At 38.6% G+C, this 15,038-nt stretch overlaps 1 protein-coding gene across 1 annotated transcript in view; it reads left to right on the forward strand.

The window, feature by feature from the left end:
• Nucleotides 1-15,038, forward strand: part of metro (membrane palmitoylated protein 7-like protein metro) — a 300,602-nt gene that overhangs the window by 259,502 nt on the left and 26,062 nt on the right. The window contains exon 13 of the mRNA XM_090387397.1: nt 9,294-9,374. Coding sequence (XP_090243523.1) covers nt 9,294-9,374 — 81 coding nt within the window. The remainder of the gene's footprint in view (nt 1-9,293; nt 9,375-15,038) is intronic.

The raw sequence follows: 15,038 nt of genomic DNA on the forward strand, positions 1-15,038 counted from the left end.
AACCAACCACCCGCTGGCTAAAGGCAAATTTCCGCACGTCTATCCTACATCTGTCTTTCCTCAATTTTGAATTTATGCCCTCTCAGGTGATTATTCTGAGCTAGAGGAAGAATCCCATCAGCATTGAGCATGCTCAAACCATTCAAGGCTTTATACACCTCTATCAGATCACCTCGCTGGTGCCTAGTCTCCAGACACTGTAATTTGCAAAACTTAAGCCTTTCTTCGTAAGAGCACCCCTTTGTTCCATTCACTAATCTTGTTGCCCTTCTCTGTACTCGTTCCAGCAGCTCTACATCCTTCTTGAAATGAGGCCTCCAGACCTGTATACAGTACTCTAGGTGTGGCCTGACCATTGCCTTATACAAGGGAATAATCACCTCCTTATCCCTGCTGGAAAAATTCCTGTATATCATCGACAATACTCCATGAGCTACTCTTGCAGCCCGTCTGCACTGCTCAGAGAACTTCATATCTGCCTGCACAACCACCCCCAAGTCCCTTTCATTCTCTACCACTGTCAGTGTAGTACCACAGAGTTGATACGTTGCTCTGGGGTTGCTGTTTCCCATGTGTAGTACTTTACATTTGTCAATGTTAAACTTCATTTGCCACCTCTCAGCCCATCTGCTCAACCTTTCCAGATCCTGTTGCAGCAGCATAGTGTCAGTAGTGTCCTTGACAACCCTGCCAACCTTTGTATTGTTTGCAAACTTGGACATTAAGCTTGATATACCATCATCAATATCATTTATAAATACAGAAAACAATAATGGACCCAACACTGAGCCCTGAGGGACTCCACTAATAACATTAGTCCACGATGAGCAGTGTCCATTGATTACCACTCTCTGTCTTCTCCCCCTCAACCACCCCTTTATCCATAGCAGCAATTTGCCTCCAATGTCACACTGCTCCAATTTGTGTAGCAGTCTTCCATGTGCAACAGTATCAAAAGCCTTTCTAAGATCCAAGTATATAATATCAAAGCTATTCCCTGCATCCAGTTCTTTTGTGACTGCATCATAGTATCCAATCAAATTGGTCAGGCAAGACTTCCCCTTAACAAAGCCATGCTGTGTCCGAGCTATAACTGAAGTCTTGTCTAAATGATCCTGCAGTGCTTCTTTAACCAGTGCCTCCATTAATTTTCCTGGAACAGAAGTTAAGCTCACAGGTCTATAATTACTTGTGTCAGCCTTTGATCCTCCTTTGTGAATTGGGGTCACATTTGCACATTTCCAGTCTATGGGTACCTCCCCTGAGTCCAAGGAAGCTCTCATAATTATGGCTAAGGGTTTGCTTCCTTCCTTTGCTGCCTCTTTTAATATAACTGGATAGATCCCATCCACCCCGGGTGCCTTTCTTGTGTTTATCTTCAGCAGTTTTTCCTCCACATTACTCCCAGTTATTTCAAGATTCTGTAGCTTACTGCTAGAGTTGAATACACCTCTGGCATTCCCCTCGCTGAATAACTCCTCATGTGTGAATGTCGATGCAAAATATTCATTTAGTTTGTTAGCTACCTGAGCAGGATCATCAACAGTTGACCCATCAATATCAAGTTGACCAATCTGATTCCTCCCCTTCCTTCTAGAGTTTACATAAGTAAAGAACTCTTTGCTGTTTTTCTTTGCATCCCTTGCCAAGGATTTCTCGTAATCTGCCTTCGCCTGCCTAACCTCCTTTGTAACTTGGTTGCATATCAACTTGTATCTATCATAGGCTTCTGTGTCATGTGTTAATTTGTAAGTATCCCATGCATTTTTCTTCTCTGCCATATGCCTCATTAGTTCATCTGACATCCATTTTGGCCTAAACCTTGAACAATATTTCTTAGTTGGTATGTAAAGCCTAGTAGCTTCCAAGATAAGTTCTTTGAATGCTTCCCATTTTGAATTTGCTGTTGGAATTAAAAATATATTGGAAATTAAAATATATTGTTAAGAACACACAAGACTAACTATATTTTCAACTGTTTTAACAAATGAAAATATATTTTTTTAATACTTCGATGGCTAGAAACCTTTATAAATCAGAATTTATTAATTTATAATTAAGGCAAGATCTGTTTAGTATTAGAACAAAAGTATAGTAAAAAGAAAAAAAGTTTAGTATTAAAAAAATATATTTTTTTAATACTTCAATGGCTGGAAACCTTTATAAATCAGAATTTATTAATTTATAATTAAAGCAAGCTTATAATGCATCACCCAAAAAAAAAAATAAAATAAAATAAAAAATTTCCACATCACCTGTCCTTCCCCTTCAATAATTTGCCACCTACTTCCTTGAATTTATTCAAACTACCTAACTACCTACACAACAAATGGAAGTTTGTTCCAACAATCAACCACCACCCACTGGCTGAACGCAAACTTTCACACATCTGTCCTACAACATCTTGCCTCAATTTGAATTTATGCCCCCTGTCATGTGTCATCTGAACAAGAGGAAGAATTGAACTTGATAAATCAATTCAAGCCATTAACACATCATTCAGATTGTGTCTCACAGGTACCTAGTCTTCAGACACTGTTTTTTTCGGAACTAGAGCCTTGATAAGACCACTCTTTTGTCCCTTCACCAATCCCATTGCCCTCCTTTGCATCCATTCCAACAGATATACATCTTTCTTGAAACGAGGCCTCCAGATCTGTATGTAGTACTCAAGATGCAACCTAACCATTGCCTTGTATAATGGGATAATCACCTCCTTATCCCTGCTAGCAAATTCCTGTATATCATTGATTTCAAATTATTATTAAATAATAATAATTTGTCATTCATTTCTTGATTTAATTTATACTCACCCTTATATATGTTGTCTGAGCAAGAGTAAGGATGCCATCAACATTTAGCTTACTCCATCCATTCAAAACCTTAAACACCTACATCTGATCTCCTAGCAGGTACCTAGTTTCCAGATACTGCAATTTGCAGATCTGGAGTCTTCGTTGTTAAGAGTACCAAATTTGTTTCCTTCAGTAATCAGTAATTTAAATACCACCACTTTGCTTATTGGAGGCTTGAAGTGGTGAAACCCATGTTTAGTCTCTAGAGCAAAGTTTCCAGCATCCCCCTTCCCCCATACTTCTCCTTTAACCCATGCATGGTACTATGTACTATATGTTTTGATACCTTTTGTGTTTGGGGTTTTCATAAAAAAAAAAAAAAAAAAATTTCCTTCAGTAAAATTTAATAATGAGACTTCAGAACTGTACGAAGTTCTCAAGATGTGACCCTAATCATTGCTTTAAACAACAGAATAATACCTCCTTGACCCTGCTGGAAAAATTTCTTGTATACTGCTGATAAAACCTCATAAGCTGCCCTAACAGCCCATCTATGCTGCTCAGAGAGCTTCATGTCTTACTGCACAATTACCTTCGGGTCTTTTTTGTTCTCTGCTAACTTCAGTGTGGTAACACACAGTTGGTAGTTATTCTAGGATTACAGCTGCCCATATTTGTTAGTCCAACTAACAAATACAGTACCTTGCATTTGTTAGTGTAGAACTTCTTCATTTGCCACTTCTCAGCCCATTGCCTAATTTTTATAGATCTTGTTGCAGTAGCATACCTTGAATATTGTGGTTAATTATCCTGTCAACCTTTGTATCATCTGCAAACTCAGATGTTAAACCTGATATGCCTTCATCAATATCATGAATAAATTATGAAAACAACAATGGAGGACTCCATTGATGACTTTTGTTCAAGAAGAGCAATGCCCATTGATAACCACTCTGTCTTCTCCCACTTAACCTTCCCTTTATGCAGAGTAGTAACTTACCCCTAATGCCACACTGCTCCAGCTTACAAAGCAGTCTTTTATGTGGAACGATATCAAAAGCATATATGGGATCCAAGTATATGATGTTAAAATTATCGCATCCAGGTCCTTTGTTACTGCATTATAGTATCCAATCAGATTGGTCAGACAATACTGCTCCTTAACAAATCCATGCCGTGACTGCTGTGTAACCGCATTCCTATCCAGATGATCCTGCATTTCCAGATGCTGCAATTTGCAGAAATTAAGCCTTTCTTGGTACAAGCAACCCTTTTTTTATTCTCACCAATCTCGCCATTCTCTGTACTCGTTCCAGCAGCTCTATATCCTTCCTAAAATGAGGCCTCCATACCTGTATGCAGTACTCAAGGTGTGGCCTGAACAATGCCTTATACAAAAGGATAATCACCTTCTTATCCCTGCTAGCAAAATTCCTGTATATCATTGATAACTTGCTTCTACAGGGATGAGATACACTTAAATAGAAAGGGTGCAAGAATATTTGCTGATGCTATCAAGGCACTATTAGGTGAGTAGGAAAACTGCTAGCTTGGGGGGGGGGGGATTCAGAGACTAATAGATTAACAGTAGCCACGGACAGGTGAAAGTAATTCTTGCGCAGCTTCTATTGGACTGAGCAGCATCCTGGAAAGCAAGGTGCTGGGGGGATTTCAAGAACTGCCAAGAATCATCATGGAACAACTAAATACATGGGCTGTGTTAGGATAACTAAGAGTAAGCACAGGCATACTTTTCATGTACACCAACACTAGGAGTATAGTAAATAAATGTGATGAATTTGAAGTGCTGGTTAGGGCATCAAAGGTCGATATTGTTTGGATATCTCAGACATTTTGTCACACAGATATAAGGATTGTAGAATTGGAATTTTGGGAGTACAATGTGTACAGAAAGGATAGAAAGGAAGGAGGGGTTATGCTGTTAATTAAAAAACACATAAAATCTAAGGAAGTGCATGCAGCTGACATGGGTGGACAGTGCAATGTTGAGTCAGTTTGGTGTGGCATAAGCAATGGGAAAGGAAAAATGAGATTAAGAATGTAGTATAGGCCTAATGACTCTGATGAGTTCAATAAACAACTGTACAGAGAAATAGAGTTGGCCAGTAAATCAGAATGTCTTATAATGGCAGATTTTAATTTCCCAGATATTGACTGGAACTTGTTGTTTGGCCACTCGCACACTAACAAAACTTTTGTAGATTTATTGGATGAATACTTCTTTAATCAGTGTCTCCATTATTTATCTTGGAACAGAAGTAAAGCTTACAAGTCTGTAATTACACTTTACTGTTTGATTTCCCTTTGTGAAATATGAATACATTTGCACATTTCCAATCCACAGGGACCTTTCTTGAATCCAAGGATGCTCTCAACTTATGGTTCAAGTTTTGCTGCCTCTCTTAATATAATTGGGTAGATCCCTTTTCTCTCAGTTATCACAAAATCATTTAGCTCCCTGTAATTTGATATATTTCTGGCATTTCTATTCCTAAATAATTTGGCATTCTAATTCCTCACATGTAAATGTAGATCAAAATATCTGTTCAGTTTGTCAACAATTTTGGTAGAATCATAAACAGTTATGCTGTTAATATCTAGTGGATATATGTGAATAATCCTTTGCTTCTAGTGCTTACATAAGTAAAATTGATTTTGCTGCTTTCTTTGTATTCTTCCAGAGACTTCTTTTAATCTCTGGAAGAATACATAATTTATAAGCTCATAATTTATAAGCATCTGATCCCATAGCCTTGAATGGGTTGAGCACGCTGAATTCTGATGGGATCCTTCCACTTGTTCAGATTACTAATCTGAACAAGTGGAATTTATGAATTTATGCCCCCTTAGGTACTAATTCTAATCTCTCTTGGCACAAGCACATTACAAATATTGCTTCCTCTGCATCTAAAAAACTTGGTTTTCTCTTTCGCTCTCGGCGTTACTTTTCTTCCAAACAGCTGCTCACTCTGTATAAATTGCTCACTCTGTATAAATCACGAACCTAAGGGGGCATAAATTCAAATTAAGAAAAGACAGATGTAGACTAGATGTGCGGAAATTTGCCTTTAGCCAGTGGGTGGTTAATTGCTGGAACAAACTTCCATCTGTCATTGTGGAAGTTGATAGGTTAAATAAATTTAAGGAGGAACTGGACAGGCATTTGGAGGGAATGGTGTGAATTTTTTTTTTTTGGCTGACTGCATAAGTAGTGGCATGTGATGCAAGAAAGCATCACATGCCACTACTACTACTACATTTTCCTGCTCTACCACTAGTCTCATCAGTTCATCTGACATCCATTTATGTCTAAATCTTGAGCCGTATCTCTTGGAAGGTATAAAATCTTGGCAGCTTCTAAAATTACTTGCCAGAATGCTTCCCGTTTAGAATTTGCTGCTGTTAGTAACATCATCAGTCGGTTCCACCAATTAGAATTTAAACAGTCTGAGACCATAGTAGTCACCTTTATGAAAGCAAAAGCCTTTCTCTTTGCCCTTGACAGTAGTTACATCTTTAAGTAAATCTCACATAAGTACACTGTGATCAGGCACCTAATAGTTTCTTAATTTTTTTTTAACAATTTTTTTTTTTTTTTTTTTTTTATTGTTGATTTGGTTTTTAATGGTGATCTTACTGTAATGTTAGGCCACCAAAATAAAAAGAAATTAATATTTAAAAGCTTATATGTACATTCAGTCCTCGTATAACACGTGTTTACACTACACATATTCGATCATACATGATTTATAAATAGGGGAACGATATCTTATATAACACGAACCGAATTCGCTTATGCACGATTCGCCTTTGTGTTTACAAGAAATGGCAGTCGAACGCAAATCACCCCAACCGAACACAACACGATAGGAATGAAGAGAAGATTCAGAAAATGTATTTATGTTTTTTATATCAGTGAAGGGGAAACACATTTCACCATTATAACGTAAAAACCAACACAATTCCAGCTATCGGTATAATCGCAAATGCAATTAGATCGAGTTTACTACCAGTTTATAACAGATTCCACTAGCAGAAACGCAACTGGAAATTGTTTTTATTATTTTATGGTAATAACCCCTAGAAATGTGCTTTAGTAAAATGTGAGGTGTTAATAGTGTATCTCAGCCTTTACAGTGTTGTTTATTCAGTTGCTACACGCGCGCAGCTTTATGTGTATCAAGCGTGCCTCCTCGTTTTGTAATTGTGCTTTGTTCCCTAAAAATGAGTAAAATACTTAAAAGGTGTGAAAAGGAAGCGTCCGGGTGAAGACACTGCAGATTCAGAGAGAAAAAGAAAAGCAATATCGATAAACGGAGGCGGACTGGGTCAAAAATTCTTACCCGGGAAAATTTATAGTGGCCTCATACTATGGTTTATGGACAAAATCACACCGGCCTCCGGCCCACCGGGGTTTCCCCGGTAAGGCTTATGGCCAGTCCGCCTCTGTCGATAGAGAAAAAATATGAAATTGTGAAACGCTTTGAGCGAAATGAAAGACCATGTGATATTGCACGTGCTACAGACCTAAATGAGGCAACGCCGAGAATTAGAAAGAATGCAGAGAAAATAAAAACAACTTTCATAGCAGGAACAACTCAAAGTGTAATTAAAATCCATTAGATTAAGACACAAAGAATTGGAAGAGATGGAACGGCTGTCATCTGTTTGGATAGAAAATCAAACAAAAAACAAGTTTGCTTACGATAGAAGCAAAAGCATTAGCAATATTTTATTACTATTATTTATTGTGTTTGGTAATGTTTTGGTTACAAATGTGTGTTCAATCTTGGGTGGTCGGCACCTAACCCCATTTTTCCCATAGGGCCTGTTGTTTATATTGCACGATTTTGCATTGCACGGGGGTTTCTAGGAACGCAACTATCGTGCTAAACAAGGACTGACTGTACACGGTTTTCATTTTTACAAAACTTAAATTCCACAATTACACTCACTCCCCAGGAACTACACAGTTGGTAAACTCACTCGTAATAGGATTAACTAAATACAGCTGATATCTAAATTAACTGTTGTCTTTACAGCCCCAGTTGCAATGCATATCAGTGTTGAGGCTACCTTACATAATTTAGGGTATTTGCAGTATTTATTTGAAGAAATATTAATTTCTTCAAATAATGTGTGATTTTCTTTGTCATTAAAGCTTTGTCCAAAACAAAATAAGCTGCTTTATACATTTCTCTGTAGTATACAAAGAAAGAGGTAAATGGCACTTTGCCATATAGTAAATCAATTAGGATATCTAATTGATTTACTATATTTCAAAATTTAAAATGTCACTATATTTCAGTTATTTGAATATATTTACTGTTGAAGACTTTTTTTTTTTTTAAATATTGTGCCATTATATCAGTGAAATGTATTATTTTGAATGTGTTTAGTGCTATTGTTGAAGACTTTTATTTGAAGAAAATTATGCCACTTATATAAGTGGACATATTTTAATCATATACATTATAAATTTTAATCACTAACATGTAGGTTAGTGCAAAAGTATCATTTTAATGTAGACATCTACCAAAGTAGTTAAATTAATTAATTAAATTGGCATCATTTTGGTTATATCTCATATTGTGAATGCCTTCACAATGAATTGCCATGGTATTGTACTACCTCAAATAAATAACACTTCACCAGTGGAGAAAACTACTGTTATTTATTCTCAGCAGATACCACCACCCAGGTGGCACCATTTCCAAGCTTGTTGGCTTCTCTTCAGTGGGTGGGCAGGTAAACTGATGTTGCAATGGTGACTACCCAGTTATGAAGTATAACTTCCCAATATGAGAGATGCCTGATGGTGTGCAGTGATTAGACTATAAAATATTTAAGGGCAAAGGCCTCATGCTATGAGGTAGAATGACTAACATGTTGGTTAGTGCAAAAGCATCATTTTAACGTAGCCATCTACCAAAGTAGTTAAATTAATTAATTAAATTGGCATCGTTTTGGTTATATCTCATATTGTGAATGCCTTCACAATGAGTTGCCATGGTATTGTACTACCTTGAATAAATAACACTTCGAATACATAACATCTCGAATAAATAACAAGCTTTGAAATGAACGGTTCTGTCTGGGTGGTGGTATCCGCTGAGAATAAATAACAGTAGTCTTCTCCACTGGTGAAGTATTATTTATTCAAGGTAGTACAATGCCATGGAAACTCGTTGTGAAAGCATTCACAATATGAGATATAACCAAAACGATGCCAATTTAATTAATTAATTTAACTACTTTGGTAGATGGCTACGTTAAAATGATGCTTTTGCACTAACCTACATGTTAGTCATTCTACCTCGTAGCATGAGGCCTTTGTCCTTAAATATTTTAAATTTTAATCATAAATTTGTGGATGAGGATGGGAGAGAAAAGTCATTATTTTTTATTCTGCAAATTTTATTATTTTTGTTATTTATTAATACCTAATAACAAAATTACAATTATTTACTTTCCTAGGCCCTCCTGGCGTTGGAAGAAATGAGCTGAAACGAAGGCTTATAGCGACAGATTCAGACCACTTTAAATCCACTATACCTCGTAAGTAATCATTGCATATATTTCTTTTTGAGCATAATAATCTTTTTTTTTTTTTTTTTTTTCCTACCCTCTCCAACAAGCAAACTCAGAATGCGCACCATTACAGAAAGAAGTTAGTCTTAGTAAGACTTTGGTTTTTAATCTTTTTTCTTTTTCACTTTAATTTTTAGTTAAGACTGGCTGTAAAAGTAGATTGTGGACTGTGACCATTGTGTTCTAACTATATTCTAAGATGGATTGCAGGGCAAGAAGCAACCACTTCTGATTAATGGTAACTCTTCAGATTGTCTAACATTAGAAATGAAATACCCACAGATCACTTCTTGGGTCCTGTTGTTTCTCGTTTTTATAAATGACATAGATGAAGCGATAGTGGGTGATTTCAAAATTTGCATATGATGTGAAGATGAGAGAATGGTTAATGATAGGCTTCAACAATAGTCAGAAAAGTGTGAAGATAAAATGGAGTTACTATTATTAGTAGTAGTAAGTGATGTAAGAAAGCAAGCTTACATAGCATCAGCAAAACAACTTTTCATATAATATGTCCATCCCTTCCAGTAGTTTGTCTAGTTCTTCCTTGAATTTATTAAAAGTATTCACATTCCACCACAATCAGCGTTTAGCTTGCTCAACCCATTCAAAGCCTTAAACACCTCAATCAGATCACTTCACTGGTGCCTAGTCTCCAGACAATACAGTTTACAAAACTGAAGCCTTTCCTGGTAAAAGCACCCCTTTGTTCTTCTCACTAATCTTGTTGCCATTCTCCATGCGTATTCCAGTAGCTCTACATCCTTCCTAGGTGCCTCCGTAGCCAGGTGGGCAGGAGCAGCAGTGCGCAGCACACGCTTCTTGATTAGACCAGGGATCAAGCCCGTGACCACCAAATACGGAAGATGCAGAAAGGTCAGGGAATGACCACCGCATATCCCCGAAGCAATATGGCCTTAGTTGCTAATGCTCCTAAAAACCAAATAACAACAACATCCTTCCTAAAATGAAGCCTCCAGACTTGTATGCAGCACTCAAGAAGTGTTCTGACCATTGCCTTATACAAGGATATAATCACCTCCTTATCTCTGCTAGAAAAATTCCTGTATATCATTGACAAGACACTATGAGCTACTCTTTCAGACTGTCTGCACTGCGAAGAAAACTTCATATCTGACTGCACAATTACCCTCAGGTCTTTTTCATTCTCCACTACGCTGAGTGAAGTTCCACAGAGTCGATATATTACTCCGAGGTTACTGCTACCCACATGCAGTACTTTACATTTGTCAATGTTAAACTTCAGTTGCCATCTCTCAGCACATCTGCTCAGTTTCTCTAGATCTTGTTGCAGTAGAATACTGTCATTAACAACCCTGCTACCATCATATCGTCTGCAAACTTGGACACTTTAACCCTGATCTACCTTCATCAATATCATTAATAAATACAGAAAACAACAATGGGCCCAACGCTGAACCCTGGGGGACTCCACTAATAACATTAGTCCACAAAGAGCAGTGTCCGTTGATTACCACTCTCTGTCTTCTCCCATTCAACCATTCCTTTATCCATATCAGCGATTTGCCCTTAATGCCATACTGCTCCAATTTGTACAGTAGTCTTCCATGTGCAACAGTATTGAAACCTTTCTAAAAATCCAAGTATATGATATCAAAATTGTTTTTTGCATCCATTTCCTTTGTGACCCAATACTGTCCAAAATCTTCAGAGAACTTCTTCATATCTGACTGCACAATTACCCTCATGTCTTTTTCATTTTACTGATTAAGGTACCAACTGTATGGTACTACAGTGAGTATCTAGGATTACTGTTGCCCATATGTAGTAGTAGTGGTAGTGGCGCAAGAAAGCTTATGCAGCATCAGCCAAAAAAAAAAAAAAAAAAATCACACCATTCCCTCCAAATGCCTGTTCAGTTCCTCCTTGAATTTATTCAACCTATCAACTTTTCCACAACGACAGATGGAAGTTTGTTCCAGCAATTAACCACCCGCTGGCTAAAGGCAAATTTCCACACATCTATTCTATATCTGTCCTTTCTTAATTTGAATTTATGCCCCCTTAGGTTCGTAATCTGAACAAGTGGAAGGATCCCATCAGAATTCAACATGCTCAACCCATTCAAGGCCTTATACACCTCAATCAGATCACCATGCAGGTGCCTAGTCTCCAGCCACTGCAGTTTGCAGAACTTAAGCCTCTCTTGGTAAGAGGATCCCTTCATTCCCCTCACCAATCTTGTTGCCCTTCTCGGTACACGCTCAAGTAAATCTGCAACCTTCCTAAAATGAGGCCTCCAGACCTGTATGCAGTACTCAAGGTGTGGCCTGACCATTGCCTTATACAGAGGGACAATCACCTCCTTCTCCCTGCTAGCAAAATTCCTATATATCATTGACAAACCCCATGACCTGCCCTGGCAGCCTGTCTGCATTGCTCAGAAAACTTCATATCTGACTGCACAATTACTCCCGGCACCTCCGTGTCAAGGCGGGAAGGAGCAGCAGTACGTAGCACACGCTGCTTGATTAGACCGGGGTTCGAGCCCGTCTCCACCAAATACGGAGGATATGGAAAGGTCAAGGAATGATCACTGCATATTCCCGGAGCAATATGGCCTTAGTTGCTAATGCTCCTAAAAACCAAACGACAACAATTACTCCCAGGTCTTTTTCATTTTCTACCACCTTAAGTGTAGTACCACACAGTTGGTATGTTTCTCTGGGGTTACTTCTACCCATATGCAGTACTTTGCATTTGTCAAGGTTAAACTTCAGTTGCCACTTCTTAGCCCATCTGCCCAAATTATCTAGATCCTGTTGCAATAGCACACTGCCATTACTGTCATTAACAAACCTGCCAACCTTTGTATCATCTGCAAACTTCGACACTAAGCCTGATATACCTTCATCAATATCATTGATAAATATACAAAACAACAGAGGATCCAAGACCCAACCCTGTGGGACTCCACTAATAACATTTAGGTGCCTCCATAACCAGGTGGGAAGGAGCAGCAGTGCGTAGCACACGCTTCTTGATTAGACCGGGGCTCCAGCCCGTCACCACCAAATTCGGAAGATGTGGAAAGGTCAGGTAATGACCACCGCATATCCCCGAGTAATATGGCCTTAGTTTCTAATGCTCCAAATAACTAACTAACTAATAACATTAGTCCACAAAGAGCAGCACCCATTGATCACCACCCTCTGTCTTCTCCCACTTAACCATCCTTTTATCCATTGTAGCAACTTACCCTTAATACCATTCTGCTCCAATTTGTACAATACTCTTCCATGCGCAACAGTGTTAAAATCTTTCCTGAAATCCAAATATATGATATCAAAATTATTTTTTGCATCCAGTTCCTTTGTAACCACATCATAATATCCTATCAAATTTGTCAGACAAGACTTTCTCTTAACAAACCCATGCTGTGTCTGAATTATTGCTGCAGTCTTGTCTAGATGATCCTGCAATGCATCTTTAACCAGTGACTCCATTATTTAACCAGAACAGAAGTTAAACTAACTGGTTTGTAATTACTCGTGTCACCCTTTGTGAATTGGGGATACATTTGCATATCTCCAGTCCGTGAGGACCTCCCTTGAGTCCAAGGATGCTGTCATAATTATGGCTAAGGGTTTGCTTAGTTGCTTTGCCACCTCCTTTAATATAACTGGATAGATCCCATCCACCCCAGGTGCCTTTCTTATGTTTAACTTCAACAATTTCTCCTCCACTTTGCTCTCAGTTATTACAAAATCATTAAGCACCCTGCTACAATTTGACAACCTTCTGCCATTTTCAAACCTTAACTCCTCATGTGTCAATGTAGATGCAAAATACTCATTCAGTTTGTTTGCTATCTGAGCAGGATCATCAACAGTCGAACAATCAATATCAAGTGGACCAATCAGATTCATCCCCTTCCTTTTAGAGTTTATATAAGTAAAGAAATCCTTGCTGTTTTTCTTAGCATCTTTTGCCAAAGATTTCTTGTGATCTGCTTTTGCCTGCCTAACCTCCTTTGTGACCTGATTACAGACTAGCTTATATCTGCCATAGACTTCTGAGTCGCTTGATAATTTATATGCATCCCATGCATTTTTCTTCTATGTCACGTGGCTCATTAGTTCATTAGATAACCATTTAGGCCTTAACCTTGAACAATATTTCTTAATAGGTATGAAACTTTTTGTTGCATCCACAATTAATTCCTTGAATGCTTCCCACTTAGAATTTAAAAACGGTCTGAGACCACTGTACTCATCTTTATGGAAGCAAAAACCCTTTCCTTTACCCCTGATGGGAATTATATCTTTAAGTAAATCCCACATCAGTAGACTGTGATGACTGCCACCTAATGGTTCCTTTATCTGCAAATTCTTAATACACGAATGAACACTGCTGATAACCAGATCAAGAGTATTACCCCTCTCTGGTTGCCTCTCGAACATGCTGCTGCAGAAAACAATCATCCAATAAATCCACAAAAGTCTTACTAGTGTGTGAGTGACCAATCCACAAGTTCCAGTCAGTATCTGGGAAGTTAAAATCCCCCATTATAAGGCATTCTGATATACTAGCCCACTCTATTTCTCTGTACAATTGTTCATTGTACTCATTTGAGTCATTAGGCCTACGACACACTCCTACTCTTATTTTTGCTTTCGCAGTGCTTATGTCACACCAAACTGACTCAACAGTGCACTGTTCATCTATATCAACTGGATGCACTTCTTTTGATTTTGTTTTTCTTAATTAACAGCATAACACCTCCTCCCTTCCTATCCTATCTATCCTTTCTGTACACATTGTACTCCCCAAATTCCAGTTCTCCATTCCTTATATCTGTGTGACACCACGTCTCTGCTATCCCAACAATATCTGGCTTTGATGTCTTGACGAACACTTCAAATTCATCAAATTTATTTACTATACTTCTAGCATTGGTATACATGCAAGTATACATATATGTATCCCTATTATCAGCCACCTCAACACATCCCATACACCCACCTGCCTCACGATGACTGCCATCAGTCCCTGAAACCCCCAGTACCCCTCTCTCCAGGTCGCTACTTATTCTAATAGAAGTTACGCAAGAATCACCCTCACCTCCGCCTGCGGCCACCTTTAACCCCCCAGCTTGTGAATCCCCCCCAAGCTAGCAGTTTTCCGACCCACCCAACACTGCCCCGATAGCATCAGCAAACATTCCTGCACCCCTCCATCCAAGTGCATCACATCAACAAGCACAGACCACGCTGAAAAAAACTCCACCACCTGAGCCTTGCACACCCCCTCCAGGGCCGAACTGATTGACAAGGCCCTCATCATGCACTCTCTCACACACCACGTCTGGGCAGAATTGCAGACACTTTCAAATTCAACCCTGACCCATGACTTCTTTGCAACACCGAGCCGTACTTGCTAAGTAAATCTGCAGATCTCACTCTCTCAATGTCATTGGTGCCAGCGTGCACAACGATATCACCCTCCGTGCCCTGAAAAGATGATATTTGCCTTACAACGCCATCAACCCCCGCCACTGGCAGACACACCCCGATCCTGCTCCATCCATCCTTTCTACACAATATACTCCCTGACAATAGAGAGAGTACCTTGCATTTATCAATATTA

Source organism: Mastigoproctus giganteus, chromosome 13, assembly GCF_048544385.1.
Source record: "Mastigoproctus giganteus isolate SK-2022 chromosome 13, ASM4854438v1, whole genome shotgun sequence".
Taxonomy (NCBI): domain Eukaryota; kingdom Metazoa; phylum Arthropoda; class Arachnida; order Uropygi; family Thelyphonidae; genus Mastigoproctus; species Mastigoproctus giganteus.